The 18410-nt window shown below is 40.8% G+C and overlaps 2 protein-coding genes across 3 annotated transcripts in view; one reads left to right on the top strand and one right to left on the bottom strand.

The window, feature by feature from the left end:
- pwn (calcium-binding EGF-like domain-containing protein pawn) overlaps positions 1–18410 on the top strand; it is a 45185-nt gene that overhangs the window by 11519 nt on the left and 15256 nt on the right. For both annotated transcript variants that reach the window (XM_087351607.1, XM_087351608.1), the window contains exon 2: positions 15113–17062. In XM_087351607.1, coding sequence (XP_087207733.1) covers positions 15113–17062 — 1950 coding nt within the window. The remainder of the gene's footprint in view (positions 1–15112; positions 17063–18410) is intronic.
- Cdk4 (Cyclin-dependent kinase 4) overlaps positions 1–18410 on the bottom strand; it is a 184485-nt gene that overhangs the window by 159522 nt on the left and 6553 nt on the right. The window lies entirely within an intron of this gene.

Below are 18410 nucleotides of genomic sequence, written 5' to 3'. Positions count from 1 at the left end.
GTTCCGTCCTACTTCGGCCTACGGCGTGTCATTTCTCTTTCGTTCTTGAACTGTAAGCATTCGATGGTTGAAGAGCCGATATAGAGCAGAACGCGATGTTCGTATGGTTGCTTTCTTTCACAAAATCTTCAAATGCTCACAGTAGTCGTACCTGTTTCCTGTCAGCCGGAGCTTGTCTTTCTACATAGGGTATTCTACTATTTCTCGTTCTACCAAGTGGTTGGTGGTTGAAATATTACAAGATACATTAACTTTTTAAGTCCCAGTGGCAACTTTATGTCCCACCTACTTCACAGTAGGCAACTCTTCATTTTTTATTTATATATAGCGTATAATTCTCACTGTAAACCTAAATTATTCCCTTAACATTAACAAGTTTGTAAGATTTGAGGTTTTCACAGCGGTGAGTATGAAGATTTCCGTCTTCTGGGTTGTTGCGCTGTGTAGTCTGGTCGATGTTAACCAACGTTTCAGAGGTCATAATGCCTCCGTCATCAGGGCGCAACAACCCAGAAGACAGAAATCTTCATACTCTGATGACGGAGGCAGTATGACCTCTGAAACGTTGGTAAACATCGACCAGACTACACAGCGCAACAACCCAGAAGACGGAAATCTTCATACTCATCGCCCTGATGACGGAGGCAGTATGACCTCTGAAACGTTGGTTAACATCGACCAGACTACACAGCGCAACAACCCAGAAGACAGAAATCTTCATACTCATCGCCCTGATGACGGAGGCAGTATGACCTCTGAAACGTTGGTACACATCGACCAGACTACACAGCGCAACAACCCAGAAGACAGAAATCTTCATACTCTGATGACGGAGGCAGTAGGACCTCTGAAACGTTGGTACACATCGACCAGACTACACAGCGCAACAACCCAGAAGACAGAAATCTTCATATTCATCGCCCTGATGACGGAGGCAGTATGACCTCTGAAACGTTGGTACACATCGACCAGACTACACAGCGTAACAACCCAGAAGACAGAAATCTTCATACTCTGATGACGGAGGCAGTATGACCTCTGAAACGTTGGTACACATCGACCAGACTACACAGCGCAACAACCCAGTAGACAGAAATCTTCATACTCTGATGACGGAGGCAGTATGACCTCTGAAACGTTGGTTAACATCGACCAGACTACACAGCGCAACAACCCAGAAGACGGAAATCTTCATTAACAAGTTTGTTTTTAATGTGGGGCGTTGTGTTTATTTTGCGGTACGGACAGAATTCGTAAATATTATTTACACTTCCTTCGGCTTCAAAGTGTTGAATAGAAGACAGCTGGGGTCCAAGCTTCGACTGCCAGTAGGGTCGATGGCTAGACTGGGTACCACGAAGGATCCAAATCCGAGGACTTACACACGGTGTAACATTTTGTAAAATTCTGTTTTCTACTGTGGGCAATTGTTAGCTCCGTGCCCAAACACACGTGTCTAAAAGAAATATACATTTTCGTCTAAACATTCTCCTTTGCGATTTAAAGCAGCATAGTTAGAAACGAAATATTTGCCTTTATCTATAAAATTTTCAGCTAAAGCACGTTTTGCTGCTTTCAAAGAATCGTTACCAAGTATTGGAGCATCCCTAAAGATGTACTTCCATCCCTTGATATAGACTATGGGTTCTCGATCTGCTTTGGCTTCCCGATTTAATAAAAACCAATGTTTACACGATTTTGGGTGTCTACTGATCTGCCCGTATATGTCTTCAAGGCTTGTCCTATGTCTCTCCTTCACACGGTTAGAACTCCTAGCTTGTTTCTTGGGCAGACTACAGCGAACGTGACGTCGGTATTTTAGAACGTGAAGTTGCAACAGTCCGTTAACCATCGCTTGCACGCAGAACCAACCATTGGCCTGCTGTCTTGACATCTCAAATCCTACATGTCTAAGCAAGTTTCCTGTAGCGTGAAGAAGGCATCGCTGTTCCTAATTAATACTCATCAGCGATCCATGATTCAACGTCCGTACTTTTGAAATAGAGTTAATAAACACTGAAAGATTACATTCGAGGGCTAAAAGACCATAAACTCTTACCCACTGAACAAGAGGTTGTGTAGGCCCTGGGGTCGGTTTGGTCTAGACAGGATAAATAACCCTCTTCCCGCCGGGAACTCAACCCCGGTCTTTCAGTCCCTAATTATTCATATTGCCTCAGCTTCCCCTATAGACAAATCATATTCTGACTGACCTTTTCAAGCTAAGTGTTCAGCATATTGTCGACAGTCTGTTGTTTAGTTAAGGAACGCAACAAGAAACACACTGATGCGGTTCTTTGGCAAGGCTGCCTACCAATAGGAGCAGAACCGCGTATGAGTGAAGAGTAGGTCGATAATTATGTCGATTGTATGTCGACTTTTTCTTGCGTCACGTTATCAGATAATTGTACAAAGATCACTGTGTTTCTGTTCCAATGTTCCACCGTGAAGAATGCTTATGTTGAAGTGATTTCTAAGATAGTGTAGTTGCGTCATATTGTGACTTATTAAATTAAAATTAAATTATTTGGTTATTCCGTCAAATCACAATGTATTTAAAATAAGATAATTAAAATAATTAAAATATCATTCTGTGTTCCATATCGAATAATCGATTTACAATTGGAACAGTTACAACATGTTTCAGTTTTATTAAACCATCATCAGGTGTAAAATTATATTAAATTTAAAACTCAATTACAATTTTTTACAATTTTTCGTAGTGTAGATTTTTGGAGGTCGTGTCCAGATATTTTCATATAATGGATCGGATACGGTAATACTTCTGGATCACCTCCAGACACAACTGTGTTGTCTGCTATTTCATCTCTGACCGATGTAAACATCAAAAGCATCACTTCAAACAATAAAGTTGATCCATTATATGATAATATCTGGACACGACCTCCAAAAACCTACACCACGAAAAAATTGTAAAAAAATTGTAATTGAGTTTTAAATTTAATATAATTTTACACCTGATGATGGTTTAATAAAACCGAAACATGTTGTAACTGTTCCAATTGTAAATCGATTATTTGATATGGAACACAGAATGATATTTTAATTATTTTAATTATCTTATTTTAAATACATTGTGATTTGACGGAATAACCAAATAATTTAATTTTAATGAAGTGATTTAATTGTGAATCTGTAAGGAATATGAAGGCAATGCTGACATCCCTTTAGGGACAATGTCGTAACAATTCGCTAACGTCTGTCCTTTTGTCCGCACGTAGCAATTCGGGAATCACTGAACAGACTTCATAACACATAATACTTGGGACGTTTAGTAAAATGTGTCGACACATGCGAGTTTGAAACGTAATATATCGTAATGGAAGATTCGATTTAAGGGTATAAGAGCGAAATAACAAGGAAAATATTTAAAACTGATTGTGAGAGGGACTGAGTAAGATGAGGATGGAGAAAATTATATAGGCCCTGTGAGAAATTTGTTTTGCATAACTGTCAAATTATTTTGTGACCATCCGGAAGGATATAGGTTTGAATCCAGAGACGAGGATGGCTATTTTGACCACAATTTTTGCTACTATCTCAATAATTCTATCCGGCCATCTGCAGAAATAACAACAGAAGACAGGCTTCGGACATTTTCTTCCATATTTCTTATGGTTTAAGCATTATAATAATAGTCCAACGTCTAATTCGAGACTATTTTGAATACGTATGCTTTTAAAGAAATAGAACATGAGGATGTGGACTAGATTAAACCGGCTTAGGAAATGACCAAGTGGCGGCTTCTTGTTTTAAAAGGCGCGAAATTTCTTGAAGTGATCGAATAAATTATTTTCAGGGACAAATTATTCATGAAATTAATTATTTGCATTTGTTTCATAGGCGTTTAATAATATGAGGAACAAGTGTGATATTCTACAGTTCACCAGAGCCCATGACATTCCTTGGGCCTTTATTTGTTCATTCAAATACAGCGTCAGGTCAGAGTCCAGGCTTGAAATGTTTACAGAAGCTGGCATACTAATAATTTTCTTAAAAAATTTTCTTCGAAATGACTAATTATTCAAACGATAAACAACAGAGCGTTCTCGTTACTCGTACAAGTTGCGTCGAAAAGACTTTTCCGTACATGTTTGTCTTCACGTTCTTCGGGGTCGTGTCAATATGAAACATCATCTCTTGAAGCACGCGCGCTGGTCCGTTATTACTGGTAACTCAACTGCCCTTACCGACGTGTCTCTTTTTTTCCAGACGGTTCTGTTATGTTTCATTCTATATGATCAGTAAAACACTACGTCGTGGGACGCCCGAGGGAGTGGAGATAAGCTCCATGCATTCTAAGTGGTTCACGCTCCGTTCGCTGTATCCCAGGGTACAGAAACCACAGTATAATTTGCTATGATACATAACATTATTACTTATAATCTTTATAAAGTACATTTCAAGGATTAAAGCGTAAAAATAAATTCCAATCCACATATTTTTTTTTTCCAAAAACTGAATGAGGAAGAACGGCGTAAGAGTTTCTTCCAAATCTCATATCTGTTATAACTAACATATTACGGGATCACGGGGATTCGACGTTTTCAGGGCGGTGAGTCTAAAGATGACTCTCTTCTGGGTTGTAGCGCCTTGACTGTAATCTGGTAGAAGTTAACCGACGTTTCAGAGGTCCTCGCTGCATCCATCATCAGGACGATGATGATGATGGAGACAGCAAGGACGTCTGAAACGTCGGTAGACTTCTACCAGACTACAGTCAAGGCGCTACAAACCATAAGACAGCCGTCATCAGTGAATAACATCACTGTGCCAAGTTCCAGATTCTTAATTTAAATACACGAGGGTAAACTGGATTCATCTGGGTCAGATAAGAGACCAGATAAAGGATCATTTGGACACGGTAATGAACAGTAGGTCTTATAAAAGGCAGAGAATTTCTTAACCAGCTGAGTGATTATTAATTCCTCAAGATGGACTCAGCTTTGTGGAGTTCAGTTTTATTTATTATATTTATTTAGTGTTCTGTCTGACGACAGGTCCATATGAACAGGATCCTTCCATCCTTTTCTCGGACTGGGACCTGTTCATATACGTTCTTGGCAGATGATCCAGAAGTGATTTGCCATTGCCTTCTTCTGTGTGTGAATGGAGTAATTGTTGGGATACCACGGAGAAACCGGGGAAGCCCCCAGAGGAAAACTCCGTGTTGCCTAGACCACGGCCTTGCCCAACACAAGTTATAAATTCGGGCACCGCCGGGAATCGAACCCGAGACCCCAGGATTATAAGGTCAGCGTTCTAACCGCTAGACCACCGTGGCGGTCAGTTCAGTTTTAAAAACTCATTTTTTGTTCTCGCAAGTCCGAAGCTTATACCCTTTTCATGTTTATCGTTATTAAATTAATTAAAATATAGAACGAATCAGTACAATTCAAATGATAATGCAATTAGATACCAAAAGTGGATAATTGTATGAGGTGTATCTGATGTTTCGGCTATAAATAAACAGATAAACATTCAAAATCCCGTAATTTGTACATACAAACAACACCTCTAGGCTCTTTCTGAAGAAGTATAAACGTCAATAAAACACCTCTAGGCCTACACAAATCTCTCTTTGAAGATGTAAAAGTGAATCTTCCTGGCGAAAACCTTACAGAAGGCTTCCGATGACCAAAACCGAAAAGAGGCATTGTGATAATATAAAGGAAAACTGAACCTTTTTACACGGCTTATAACAAAAAGGGAGAAGCGAATTCTAGTGTGTAAGAACATCTTTTGATTTTATTACAGTGGACTTTGCGTCAACGAAATAAATTTAAAGGTCCTTTCCAGGGAAATTACATGGTAACTTTAATGGTAAAAGGTCGATACTCAGGTAACTTAATAGGTACCAATAAAAATGTTACTGAATTGTAAGCCTCACGTAAGGCGTCACCCTAACAAATAATCTCACACTTCTGAACAAGAGATTGTCACTGAACAAACGAGCTGTAAAGTGCCCACCGAACGGGCGAAGCTGAAGGCCATTTGTGGTGCAGAGTGCCCCATAGCTCTTCAAGATTCAGCTATAGACACAGTAATATGACTTTCGGATTCTGCGAGGGAATTTCTTGATTGATTTGTAACTATTAGCTTCTCAAGAAGGAATTTGCTTCCTAGAATTTGCTTTGTCCTCAGATTTCTTTCGTGTACGTAAAATGTAAAGGCAATTTGTTCCTTAAAATACTTTAAATTGTTGATTTATAAGGTTCTCAAGGCGGCGAGTATGGAAGTCCATGTCTTGTGGGACGATGCACAACGTAGTTTCGTATAAATTGACTGACGTTCGAGAGGTGCTTGCTGTCTTCATCACAAGCGATGATGAAGCAGTATCTGTCGCTGAAATTTCATCTCTCTGATGTTTGAGGCAATAGCTACTTCTGAACGTCAGTCTGTTACTACGAGACTACACGGTGCAACATCCCAGAAGAAAGACTGTATACTTTTCTTAAATTAATTTAGAATAAACGTTGATAAATATTAAATCTGAAGAGGATTTCACATTTTCTGGAAAAAGAAAATTTAATATAGACGTACGACATTGGAAATTAAGTTACAGTTATTGGAAATGTCTTCAAGGCACATACAGGCTACGCTCATTCTAATCCTATTAAATGTGCTACTTAATTATTCGGTTTTTGTCCGTCTAATCACAATTCATATTTAAAATTTACAATTAAGATAATTAAAATATCATTTTATGGTCCTCATCGAACAATCGATTTACAATATGACGCAACTATATCATCTTATAAATGTGCTACATTAAAATACATTCCACAGAATTTATGAAGTTATCTGTGCTTTACAAATCTCTCGTATCTGTTATATAATCTGTGTAATTTAGAGGGTATTAAAGTGAATGCGATAAGTTGCCTGGTGAAAAAGCCATTCTTCTAGGATGATCAAGATTTAACAGAGTTAGACAACGAAACCATAGAAAGCAATGATTATGAAAACTAACACGAAAATCTATGGCGACGGTGTGTGACAGAATTCCGGCCCGCCGCTTTCCTGGTATGTTCTGAGGACGAGGAGTGAAGGATGAGGACTTGCCCTTTCATACGTGAGCGCGTATGGGCAGAGGTGGCGGCCTTTGGAAGAATTTGTGTCCTGACCGACCCTGGAGGCAGACGGAAAGTTCCGTTACACTTCTCTCACTCACAGGAAGTCCCGTTACATGAACGGTTCCATCTCAGTAGTAATAGTCACTCCAATAACATTGACCGTATATACTACCTGTTCAGCAAAGTGACTGGCTACGAGCTTACGACCTCCGTAAGATCATGCAAAAGAAGATGGTTGTTTATGTTCGTCACCATGACGACCAGCCAGGAGTATACTTGGGACTGATATGTTCAGGGCGTGAAAGTGACCACTTGCATCCATTTAGGGCCGAAGATAAGAATGCAAGGAGTTTTACCTCCACGTCCTTTCATGTATTCGCGATGTGACGCTTTAAGAACAAAGTCACATTTACTCCGAAACGCAGATCCTTTCTTGCATTTTCAAAGTTTAATTGTGGACAACGCTACAGTTGGTTCATCTCTAAGCTCCATATTCTCAAGTTTTCTTACCGATGCTTCACAGTATCGAATATTCCACGGAAGTCCTTGGATATTAACTTTAAACAGACTTCCACCATGACCTCTCCAAATTTACACATCCAGACGGCTAACTAAGCTTTTTCTTAGTCGAATGTCGGATAGTTGTTTGAAAATGGTCCAGACCGAATTTGTTACCACCCCCGCGGTTGCCTGGAGGAACTGAGGAAAACCACGAAATGCGTACGTCAGTCAGGATCACCGGATTCGGGCCGAGAGATTTTAAGTCGGAACCTCAAGGCGACAGCGCCTGCGATAACATCTGATGTCTGTGGAATGGAAACTGAACGGACTACATGACCCAAGATGTCAGGTCACAGAGAATGTTCACCCCAAGGAAGATCTTCGTTCACATGTCCACGGACTGCTGCGTCTCTATTTGACGTCTTGCAAATTAAATTCACCCATCCGGAGACTCCTTCCTGCATTCATATTTCGTTTAACCGGACATAGTCACGATCTCAACTAGCTTTCTCTTCTTACAGCCTTAACATCGCATTTCTTATGCTTATTCTTATTCTCTTGTCGTGTTGAATAGCCCGCGTTCACCAAAGGCTACTGATATCATCAGCGGCGCGAACCGTGTTATCACTTCTTTTCCTTACCGTCTCTTACAAGACCGAAATATAATTAGACACGTCCTTGATTCAGTAATAGATTGAAAAAATTACGCCATATCAATTTTTGGGCGCCATCGAATGTAAGACGAACCCCGATTTTCGGAAATTTCAAATATAAAACAAGTGCCTCTTATAATGGAGGAATGGCGGTATCGTCTACAAGAAGACAGAAGATTTTCGTAGTTTTCTGTACTAGACCTGCCTTAGGTCTGAGGCGAATATGTTGATGTTGGTCTTCCGCTGTGCGAACTTACGGGTAACCGCAAGTCCTCAGGGCCTTACAGCCCAGAATAATATCGACACAGTTTACTAATTCGGACAGAAATGTGACATTCAAACCTTCAAACCCAGTGTTTAAGCCACGTGAGCACAAGGTCGGTATCCTGTGCAGTGGAACAAAAACATTTTTGCATCCGTAATTTGTGACGGCAGAAAGACATGATGACACAGTGAGGAACATGTGAACCCAGCCAATTGGAGCAGCAGAGTCACTGGAACCATGCAACAACGACGTATAGGCCTATACGAGGTGCGATCGGAAAGTTTCAAGACTGCACGTATAAAAACCGGTACACTTATCTCAGGTATTAAATTCATCCATCACCCTCGAAGTAGTTCCCCTGGGAGTGAACACAACGATCCCAGCGCCGCTGCCAAGCCTGGAAGCATCCCTGGAAATCTTTCTTTGTCAGCCTGTCAAGCACCATCTGCGATTCTGCCTGAATCTCTTGCCAAAGACTCGCCAAAACGGCTACGGAAACCTATGAAATGCTAAAGCAAGCATTTGGGGAGTCCGCAATGGGTCGTGCACAAACTTTTGTGTGGCATTCACGTTTTCAAAATGGCCGAACCTCTGTCGATGATGACGAGCGTTCTGCACGACCATCTTCGAGCACAACGCCCGAAAATGTTACGAAGATTCGGCAGGCCATTCACGAAGATCGACGTCGTACCATCAACGACTTGTGCGACATTGTTGGGATAGGCTATGGGACCTGTCAGCTGATTCTAAAGGAAGAACTCCACATGCGACGCATCGCAGCCAAGTTTGTGCCAAGGCTCCTGCCTGAGGACCAGAAGCAGAATCGACTTCTCGTTTGTCAGGAGCTCAAAGATCTTGCAAGAACCGACCCCAACTTCCTTTCTAAGCTCCGTGTGACTTCTTCCTCTTCCCAAAGATAAAAATTCAGCTAAAAGGAAGGAGATTTGAGACGATAGAAGAGATTCAGGCAGAATCGCAGATGGTGCTTGACAGGCTGACAAAGAAATATTTCCAGGGATGCTTCCAGGCTTGGCAGCGGCGCTGGGATCGTTGTGTTCACTCCCAGGGGAACTACTTCGAGGGTGATGGATGAATTTAATACCTGAGAGAAGTGTACGGGTTTTTATACGCGCAGTCTGGAAACCTTCCGATCGCACCTCGTATATCTGCTGACGTTTTGCGTAGGTTGCTACAAGCATGGGTAACCACATGTGCTACAATTTCTGCTGAACATTGGCCTGGTTTCTATTCAAGGAAGTTCACGTAATATATTTGAGCCCTGTCAAGGGTGTCCCTTGTCATTGCGTCATGGCGAATGCTTGGGGTGCCGAAAGAAAACGCCCCCAGACGTGGAGGGTAACTGTAAATACAGTACAGCGAACAAAGGACAAGACGATCCAGCTAGAGGCTGGGCAGGGGGCTAACATATTCTCACCGTAAAAGCGAGCATATTACGAAAAATTACGAAGGGTCTCGGCAGGCCCTTGTGAAAATGGTAATAAATCTTAGGGTTTTATGAAAGATGGGGTGTTTTTGAGTACCTGAGTGACTGTTAGCTGCTCATGAGAGCCTCTGCTCCGTGGAGTCATACATTAATGTCCTCTGGAGATCGGCATTATTCTAACACACATAATGTTGGATTCCCGCGAATTAAATAAAGTTCCATAAATAAATAACACGGAAGTTAAATTGCTGTGAAAAAAGAAACAAGAAATATAAAAATAAGAAACCCGAAGAACATTAAACCCATATATAGACAGGCATTGATACACAGTACACAACTGTGTTCCTTTATGAGAATGTAATCATAAAATTAATTGTTAGTAAGCCATGCACTTCATGGTCCGTCTAACACTTAACTGACAAGCATTTCTTAAAACGTCCGAAGTAGCACAAAGTTTCCATGACGTCGAACAGTCTGCTCTTTTTCGTAGACTCATCTTCGAACTACGTAGGCTGCCTGTATGCGTTATGAAACATATCTTAATATTTTATTATAGTCGATCGACTCTTTGTTTATATTAAAAACGTATTTTCAAACTGAACTGATCATGTAGAATCGAATGATTGTGTGATTTTTGTCAACGATGATTTGGAGAATGTGTGAAAAGAAGCTGTCGTGATACACTTCAGGTACTACCTCATCACTTTCCTGGAGGGACAGAGGAATATCGCGAAACATCTCAGTGAGGACGGCCAACTTTCGAGTTTTGAACCCAGAACGGAAAAGAAATAGTAGTTCTAGCAATCTCTGACTACTCATTTCGCTCCAGACAAGATCCAATGGCTGGTTCTTGTGAACACGGCAATGAACCTCCGGGTCCTTGAAGGCGTCGGACATTTCTTTACTACCTGAGCGGCTCTAAGTTTCCGAGTTGGAATCTGCTTCATGTAATTAGTGAATAGGCGGTATATCATTATTATGTAACAAACACAATTAACATTGAAGATTTCGGTCTTCTGGGTTGTGATTCATCACCCTGATGATGGAGGCAGTATGACCTCTGAAACGTTGGTTAACATCAACCAGACTACACAGCGCAACAACCCAGAAGACAGAAATCTTCATATTCTGATGACGGAGGCAGTATGACCTCTGAAACGTTGGTAAACATCGACCAGACTACACAGCGCAACAACCCAGAAGACAGAAATCTTCATACTCTGATGACGGAGGCAGTATGACCTCTGAAACATTGGTTAACATCGACCAGACTACACAGCGCAACAACCCAGAAGACAGAAATCTTCATACTCTGATGACGGAGGCAGTATGACCTCTGAAACGTTGGTAAACATCGACCAGACTACACAGCGCAACAACCCAGAAGACAGAAATCTTCATACTCATCGCCCTGATGACGGAGGCAGTATGACCTCTGAAACGTAGGTTAACATCGACCAGACTACACAGCGCAACAACCCAGAAGACAGAAATCTTCATACTCTGATGACGGAGGAAGTATGACCTCTGAAACGTTGGTTAACATCGACCAGACTACACAGCGCAACAACCCAGAAGACAGAAATCTTCATACTCATCGCCCTGATGACGGAAGCAGTATGACCTCTGAAACGTTGGTTAACATCGACCAGACTACACGGCGCAACAACCCAGAAGACAGAAATCTTCATACTCACCGCTGTGAGAACCTCAAGTCTTACAAATAAAATTTCTCAAAAAGAGCCCTACATATATTTGTTGAATTTTAAATGAGAAGGGTTCAGAATAAGGACGTATTCCACGAAATAGTAACTGCACATGGCTGTGTCCTGCGTTGGAATGTTGGTATTTCGTGACGCAGGAAGGAGTGGTAAACGTCAGGCGATCTGGGGTCACGGCCAGGAAAATGGCAGGATCTAACCACAATCCACGCACGTAGTTGTCGGTCATTTTATATTTTGTTTGATCCTCACGAAAATTACAGCACAGCTAGCGTATTTCACAACTGAAAATGAAGCCACCACTTTCAATGTACCGTTTCCTTAGCACAGTGAGTCATTATACCAGTTTGCTCAGAGGAATTTGCGCAGATTTTGTCGGGCTGTCACGTTTTTACCACATCGAAAACGCGCGCGATGTGCTCCCTCGTTACAGCAACATACAGGTAGCCCTCGATTTACGCCGGTGATGCTTTCTTGTACGAACCGGCGTAAACGGAATCGGCGTAAATTGAAACTCTTTTATAATATAAATCAATGGGAAGTCAATGACATGCGTTCCCAGCACCCAAACATTGACGAGTAATATAATGACATTACATTTAAAGCTCTGAAATAACGTGAATAAAACAAAGGGAATTTAAAAAATATATTTTTTACACTTACAATCGGAAATTTGTTGATCTCCGCGATTCTCTCATGTGATTGATGTGTACAGTCATCTCTGCTGTTATGCGATAGTTGCATTCACGTAAGACGCCGACCTATAAAAAATCGCGTAGTAAAAATAACCCCGGTACCTCCGCAGAGATTAAATTAGTCCTTTGAAAGTTTAAAGCGCCAGGAATGAAATTGCATAAGAGCAAACTCGCATATGCAAATGTTTGCTTTTCACAAACAGCTTTTACCGATTCATCGATCTCGTTGGAGCAAATTCGCGTTAACGAAACATACATAATTGCAGAGATGACTGTATTTCTAATTTTTATTCAAAACCAGAGATGTAATAATTACGATTTAGCATAAGAATCAGTACGAGATACATTGTAAAACGTTATAAATAATAGTAAAATATATTTCTTTCACTTTTTGACTTTCTGGTTTCAAAATCGGCGTTATTCTGAATCGGCGCAAATCGAGGGCTACCTGTACAGCATAAAGAATTGCCGAGACTCTCAGGAACAGGGTTATGTTTGTACGTTTACATATGCTGGACCCCTTTCTGTTTTCGCCACACGACATTAAAATTATATAGTCTAAATGTGTACCTAGGTACATGTCTGCGCGGGCCGAACGCTCGGCCCGAGAAGCATTTGTCTCGAGCCCAAAATTTATCTTCAGATAAGTTACCCTTAAACCATCTAAACCGGGCTTCGTTTTATTCCAACCCGAGTGAAACTTGGTCTATTTAAAACCTACCCCGACTATCGTATCATTAAAATGTTTTCCTTTGGAGGCATAAAGGCTAGTAATCCTTGAATTATTTAATGGTGTTGTATACATAATATAAATCTAATATATACAAGTAATGGTTACGATAAACTATAGGTTACTAAAATTGTTGAAGAGCTCTTATGTGTCAAATGTCAGAAGCGAACCACGGTCAACAAAACACATTATTCTTTCATTGGTCAGTTATAACTTCTCGTTGCATTATAGTGTTTAGCATTGGGGTAGTTCAATGAATCTGCAGCAGTCACTAACTTCTTCGCACAATTGTACACCTCACTCTGCCAGTCCATTTTACTAGTACACTAGTACAGTGGTATTCAACCTTTTTTGTTCGCGTACCCCCGGATATAATTTCTCTTCAACTTTGTACTCCCAAAGTTGTTGGTGTATAATTCAAGTTATAGATAGTATATAATCTATATCTAAAATAAATTAAATAGATTACATTACTGATTATTCAGTGTTTATCATAAAATAATTTTTTTTTTAAATTTCACGTACCCCCTAAGATGTCTTCGCGTACCCCCAGATATAATTTCTCTTCAACTTTGTACCCCCAAAGTTGTTGGTGTATAATTCAAGTTATACATAGTATATAATCTATATCTAAAATAAATTAAATAAATTACATTACTGATTATTCAGTGTTTATCATAAAATAATTTTTTTTTTAAATTTCACGTACCCCCTAAGATGTCTTCGCCTACCCCCAGATATAATTTCTCTTCAACTTTGTACCCCCAAAGTTGTTGGTGTATAATTCAAGTTCTACATAGTATATAATCTATATCTAAAATAAATTAAATAGATTACATTACTGATTATTCAGTGTTTATCATAAAATAATTTTTTTTTTAAATTTCACGTACCCCCTAAGATGTCTTCGCGTACCCCCAGATATAATTTCTCTTCAACTTTGTACCCCCAAAGTTGTTGGTGTATAATTCAAGTTATACATAGTATATAATCTATATCTAAAATAAATTAAATAGATTACATTACTGATTATTCAGTGTTTATCATAAAATAATATTTTTTTTAAATTTCACGTACCCCCTAAGATGTCTTCGCCTACCCCCAGATATAATTTCTCTTCAACTTTGTACCCCCAAAGTTGTTGGTGTATAATTCAAGTTCTACATAGTATATAATCTATATCTAAAATAAATTAAATAAATTACATTACTGATTATTCAGTGTTTATCATAAAATAATTTTTTTTTTAAATTTCACGTACCCCCTAAGATGTCTTCGCGTACCCCCAGATATAATTTCTCTTCAACTTTGTACCCCCAAAGTTGTTGGTGTATAATTCAAGTTATACATAGTATATAATCTATATCTAAAATAAATTAAATAGATTACATTACTGATTATTCAGTGTTTATCATAAAATAATTTTTTTTTTAAATTTCACGTACCCCCTAAGATGTCTTCGCGTACCCCCAGATATAATTTCTCTTCAACTTTGTACCCCCAAAGTTGTTGGTGTATAATTCAAGTTATACATAGTATATAATCTACATCTAAAATTAATTAAATAAATTACATTACTGATTATTCAGTGTTTATCATAAAATAATTTTTTTTTTAAATTTCACGTACCCCCTAAGATGTCTTCGCGTACCCCAGGTTGAATACCACTGCATTAGTACATATAATCGCCCCAGAAGGAATCTCGTCTCTACGTGACAATCTATTTGAGTTCGACTCCTACTGTAAGCGAGCCAGGGTAACACCGAAATAGGCCGAAACAGACCACGTTCCTTCACAGAAGAAGTGTGGACGAGTACCAAGCTCGCTCGTCCGTATACTACACCGTTAATAAAATATTTATTGCGTTCCATATTAATGAGTGGAAATTTATTGTTCAGGTGTTGGAACTGATTTTATTACTCAATAATGAACACTGATGGCACAACAGAGGTGAGGACAAGTTTTTGAAATTCCATTTTCGTAAATTACAAGCTGTTTGCTTGTTTCAGGGTCGCACAGCTCGCCGCAAGATAGCAGTGTCAGTCACGGGGATGAAATTGATGCAACATCAGTGTCACTGGAACTGGGAAGAAAGTCAGCGGTTGCTGATGAAGTCATAATGAGTGGAGAAACGATAGCAACACACACACAAACTGTAAACGAATCGTTGAATCTCAATAAGGAATTTACGACACCTGAGTTAGTCCAGTCTTCTTCTTTTCCTGTAGATTTTACAGAAAATAAAACGGCGAAAGACAAGGTTGAAAATGACGGCACAGATTTATCGTCGTCAACACAACGACTAGCGAGATCGATAGACTCTAAAATATCGACATCTCAGATATTAGACAACTCGGCATCGACGTCCAACAAAAAGGAATCTTCATTGGAATCATCCGACAAGAACACTGATCATTCCTATGCAAACGAAGTGGATGCCAGCGTCGGTGCGAAAGCAGGGGAATACTACAGACATATTCAGCCAACGAAGACCATATCAGTCCAACAGAATAACAGAGCTGAGATAATTAGGACAACTTCGCTCGATGGGAGAGTATTTGAGGGACAGACACATTCGGGGGAAGAATATGGGGCTCCGCGGGGGAGATCGCTCCCCTTGTCGGGGCCCGAAACTCCGACAGTTTTTGCAGACGGAAGGAAGAGAATGAATGTATCTCACATGACGGAGGGATCGATGAAGACGGGGGCTGAGACACCGGGATTACCGCCCGCCTCGTTCCGGAGCAATTACGGCGAACGCAAGACGAATCCGGACATACAAGACATCATCACAGGCATAGTGAAGCTCCTGAATGGAAATGTGAAGGTACAGGCTAACCCTAACTTGCCACCAGGTGCCAGCAGAACGAGGATCAACAACCGCGGTCCGCCCAGAATAACAGACGTGCCTCCACTTCCACCAGATTTCGATACGTCAGGTCCCCATCCAGCACTCAGTCATCGCCCACCTCTGCTACTGCCTCTGCAAACTTCTTCCCGTCTTCCACCGCCATATCCTTTTGATCTTCCACCGGCAATCGTCCCACTTCCGCCCCAACCGTCAGAACATCACAGCCATCCCGATCACCCGTTCATGACTGGAGTTCCTCTCCCAGAGCAGGTTGTTCCGGCGCCAAACTCAAACGGCAACAGACCTCCAGCGAACCAGGGCATTGTTAGACCTCACAGACCGAGACCCCCGCGCCCCAGACCTTCAACAAAACCGAATATGAATAACAGAAGACCTCAACCGATACCACTGCCAGATATGGACCAACTGTTGCCAGCGTATACACCGGGGGCAAACAAAAACAAACAGCCCGAAGAAGGTCACGATATTTCTATAACAGTGACGGAAGATAAGGACAGTAAGGAACACCAATACACAACTCCCCAGGTCCCAGAGGAAGAAATCGTCACGACGACGACAGCCTCAAAATCACAACCATCTCCAGTCGACGTACCATCAAATATGAACGAGGAGGATCAGGTGTCTATCACAACAGAAGAGACAAGAGACGAATCCGAGGAAGACCAAGCTAACCATACCAGCGACATAGAAAAACCAGAATTTAACAGTTCAACAGAAGAACCGAAAATAATAGCAACTCTGACGTCATCTTCATCCACAGTAAATGAAGCAACACAAGATGGCTTCCCTTCACCACCTGAGTCAACGAAGAAGGAAGACGCAGTCACGTTGGGCGGTCCATCATCCGGAGTACCAATTCTTGAGCCATCAGTAGGAGTGGGGGTTGCGACCCCGGTGTTAGAGTCGTCCATGCAGGAGATTCTGATGCACGACTCGACAGCGTCGATTGAATGGGGGGGAGGCTCTCGGGTTGCTGGCACCGCCACGGCAACGCCGACTTCAGCTCTGCCGTCAAGCCAGTCGTCACTTCGTGAGGAGACAGTGTCAGGCATTAGCCATGCCCAGGACAAACTGAAACAGACTGCAGGTGAGTACAGAACATAGCAGCTTAAGAAAGCGTGGAGCTGTTTCTCCACTCAACCCTACGTCTTCAGGGCATGATGCATAGGGAGAACCTTACCGTATCGTATGTGAAATAATGGATCGACATGAAAGGGGCAACATTCATGTTAGTATAATGACATTCCTACAGGCTGACGATTTATATGTTTTCCATATTACGAGACAATAATTTTCAAATTGTTTCTGACCTAATAATTCTATGCTTCGACCTTTGATTGACACCTATATCGAAACTTTACTTAACAAACGGGCATAGCTAAAAGACGTTGAATTTTCGGAAAGTGGAAATAATTCTTCCGAAGTATTTTAATCTTCGAAGTCTTAAACGTTTCAAAATATTTTTCATGAGCAGTCGTGTCTCTTTATGAAACGCACTGATCAAAGATCAATACGTAGACTAATATTTTATAATTAATAAGACTGAACGTACTTTACTAAGTGTTTCCTGCTTACTGTATGTACAGAGTAAACACAAATGATCTGAACGGTTTTTTAATAATTATTTAACAACTAAACATACGCCATTAGAACGAAAACCTAATTTTTTTTAGTATGCGGGGGGCGTGACGCAACTCAAGCGATGTACACTGGGAGCGCAATTACTGACATGTCAGTAAAATGGCGACTCGACAGCAGAAAGCGAACTGAGTTCACACATGCAGGATTTGCATGCGGCTTCCTATGAAACCCCATTGAAAAGCTGTCACAGATTTTGTGGAATGGAATTCGAAAACACAAAACACTTCGGTTTGAGTCGCCATTTTACTGCCATGACAACAGTTGCGCTCCTAGTGGCGTTACGTCACTTCTCCCGCATGTCACACACAAATAGAAAAAAAAATTGAATTTCTCTTTCCAGTGTTCAAGTTTTAGCTAATAAGTCCTTTGAAAGCGTTACAAAGTTCAAATATCTGGGAACAACAATAACAAATCAAAATGACACTCATGAGGAAGTTAGGAGGAGATTAAATTCTGGAAATGCTTGCTACTTCTCAGTTCAAAATATTTTGTCTTCCCGTCTGATTTCTAAGAACCTGAAAATTAAAGTATACGAAACAATAATCTTGCCTGTTGTTTTGTATGGGTGCGAAACATGGTCTCTCACTCAGAGGGAGGAACACAGATTGCAGGTGTTTGAGAATCGGGTGTTGAGGAGGATATTTGGGCCTAGGAGAGAAGACGATGGGGCATGGAGAAAACTGCATAACGACGAACTTAAAAATCTGTACTCCTCCCCCAGTATTGTGAGGGTGATTAAGTCGAGAAGAATGAGATGGGCGGGACATGTAGCGCGCATGGATGGGACAAGAGGT

The sequence above is a fragment of the Zootermopsis nevadensis genome, unplaced genomic scaffold (assembly GCF_977971745.1).
Source record: "Zootermopsis nevadensis isolate Lab colony 2312 unplaced genomic scaffold, Znev_1.0 Znev_ptg000019l, whole genome shotgun sequence".
NCBI classification, from domain to species: domain Eukaryota; kingdom Metazoa; phylum Arthropoda; class Insecta; order Blattodea; family Termopsidae; genus Zootermopsis; species Zootermopsis nevadensis.
Note: the sequence above shows the minus strand (reverse complement) of the source record. Positions and strands in the feature narration are given on the sequence as shown.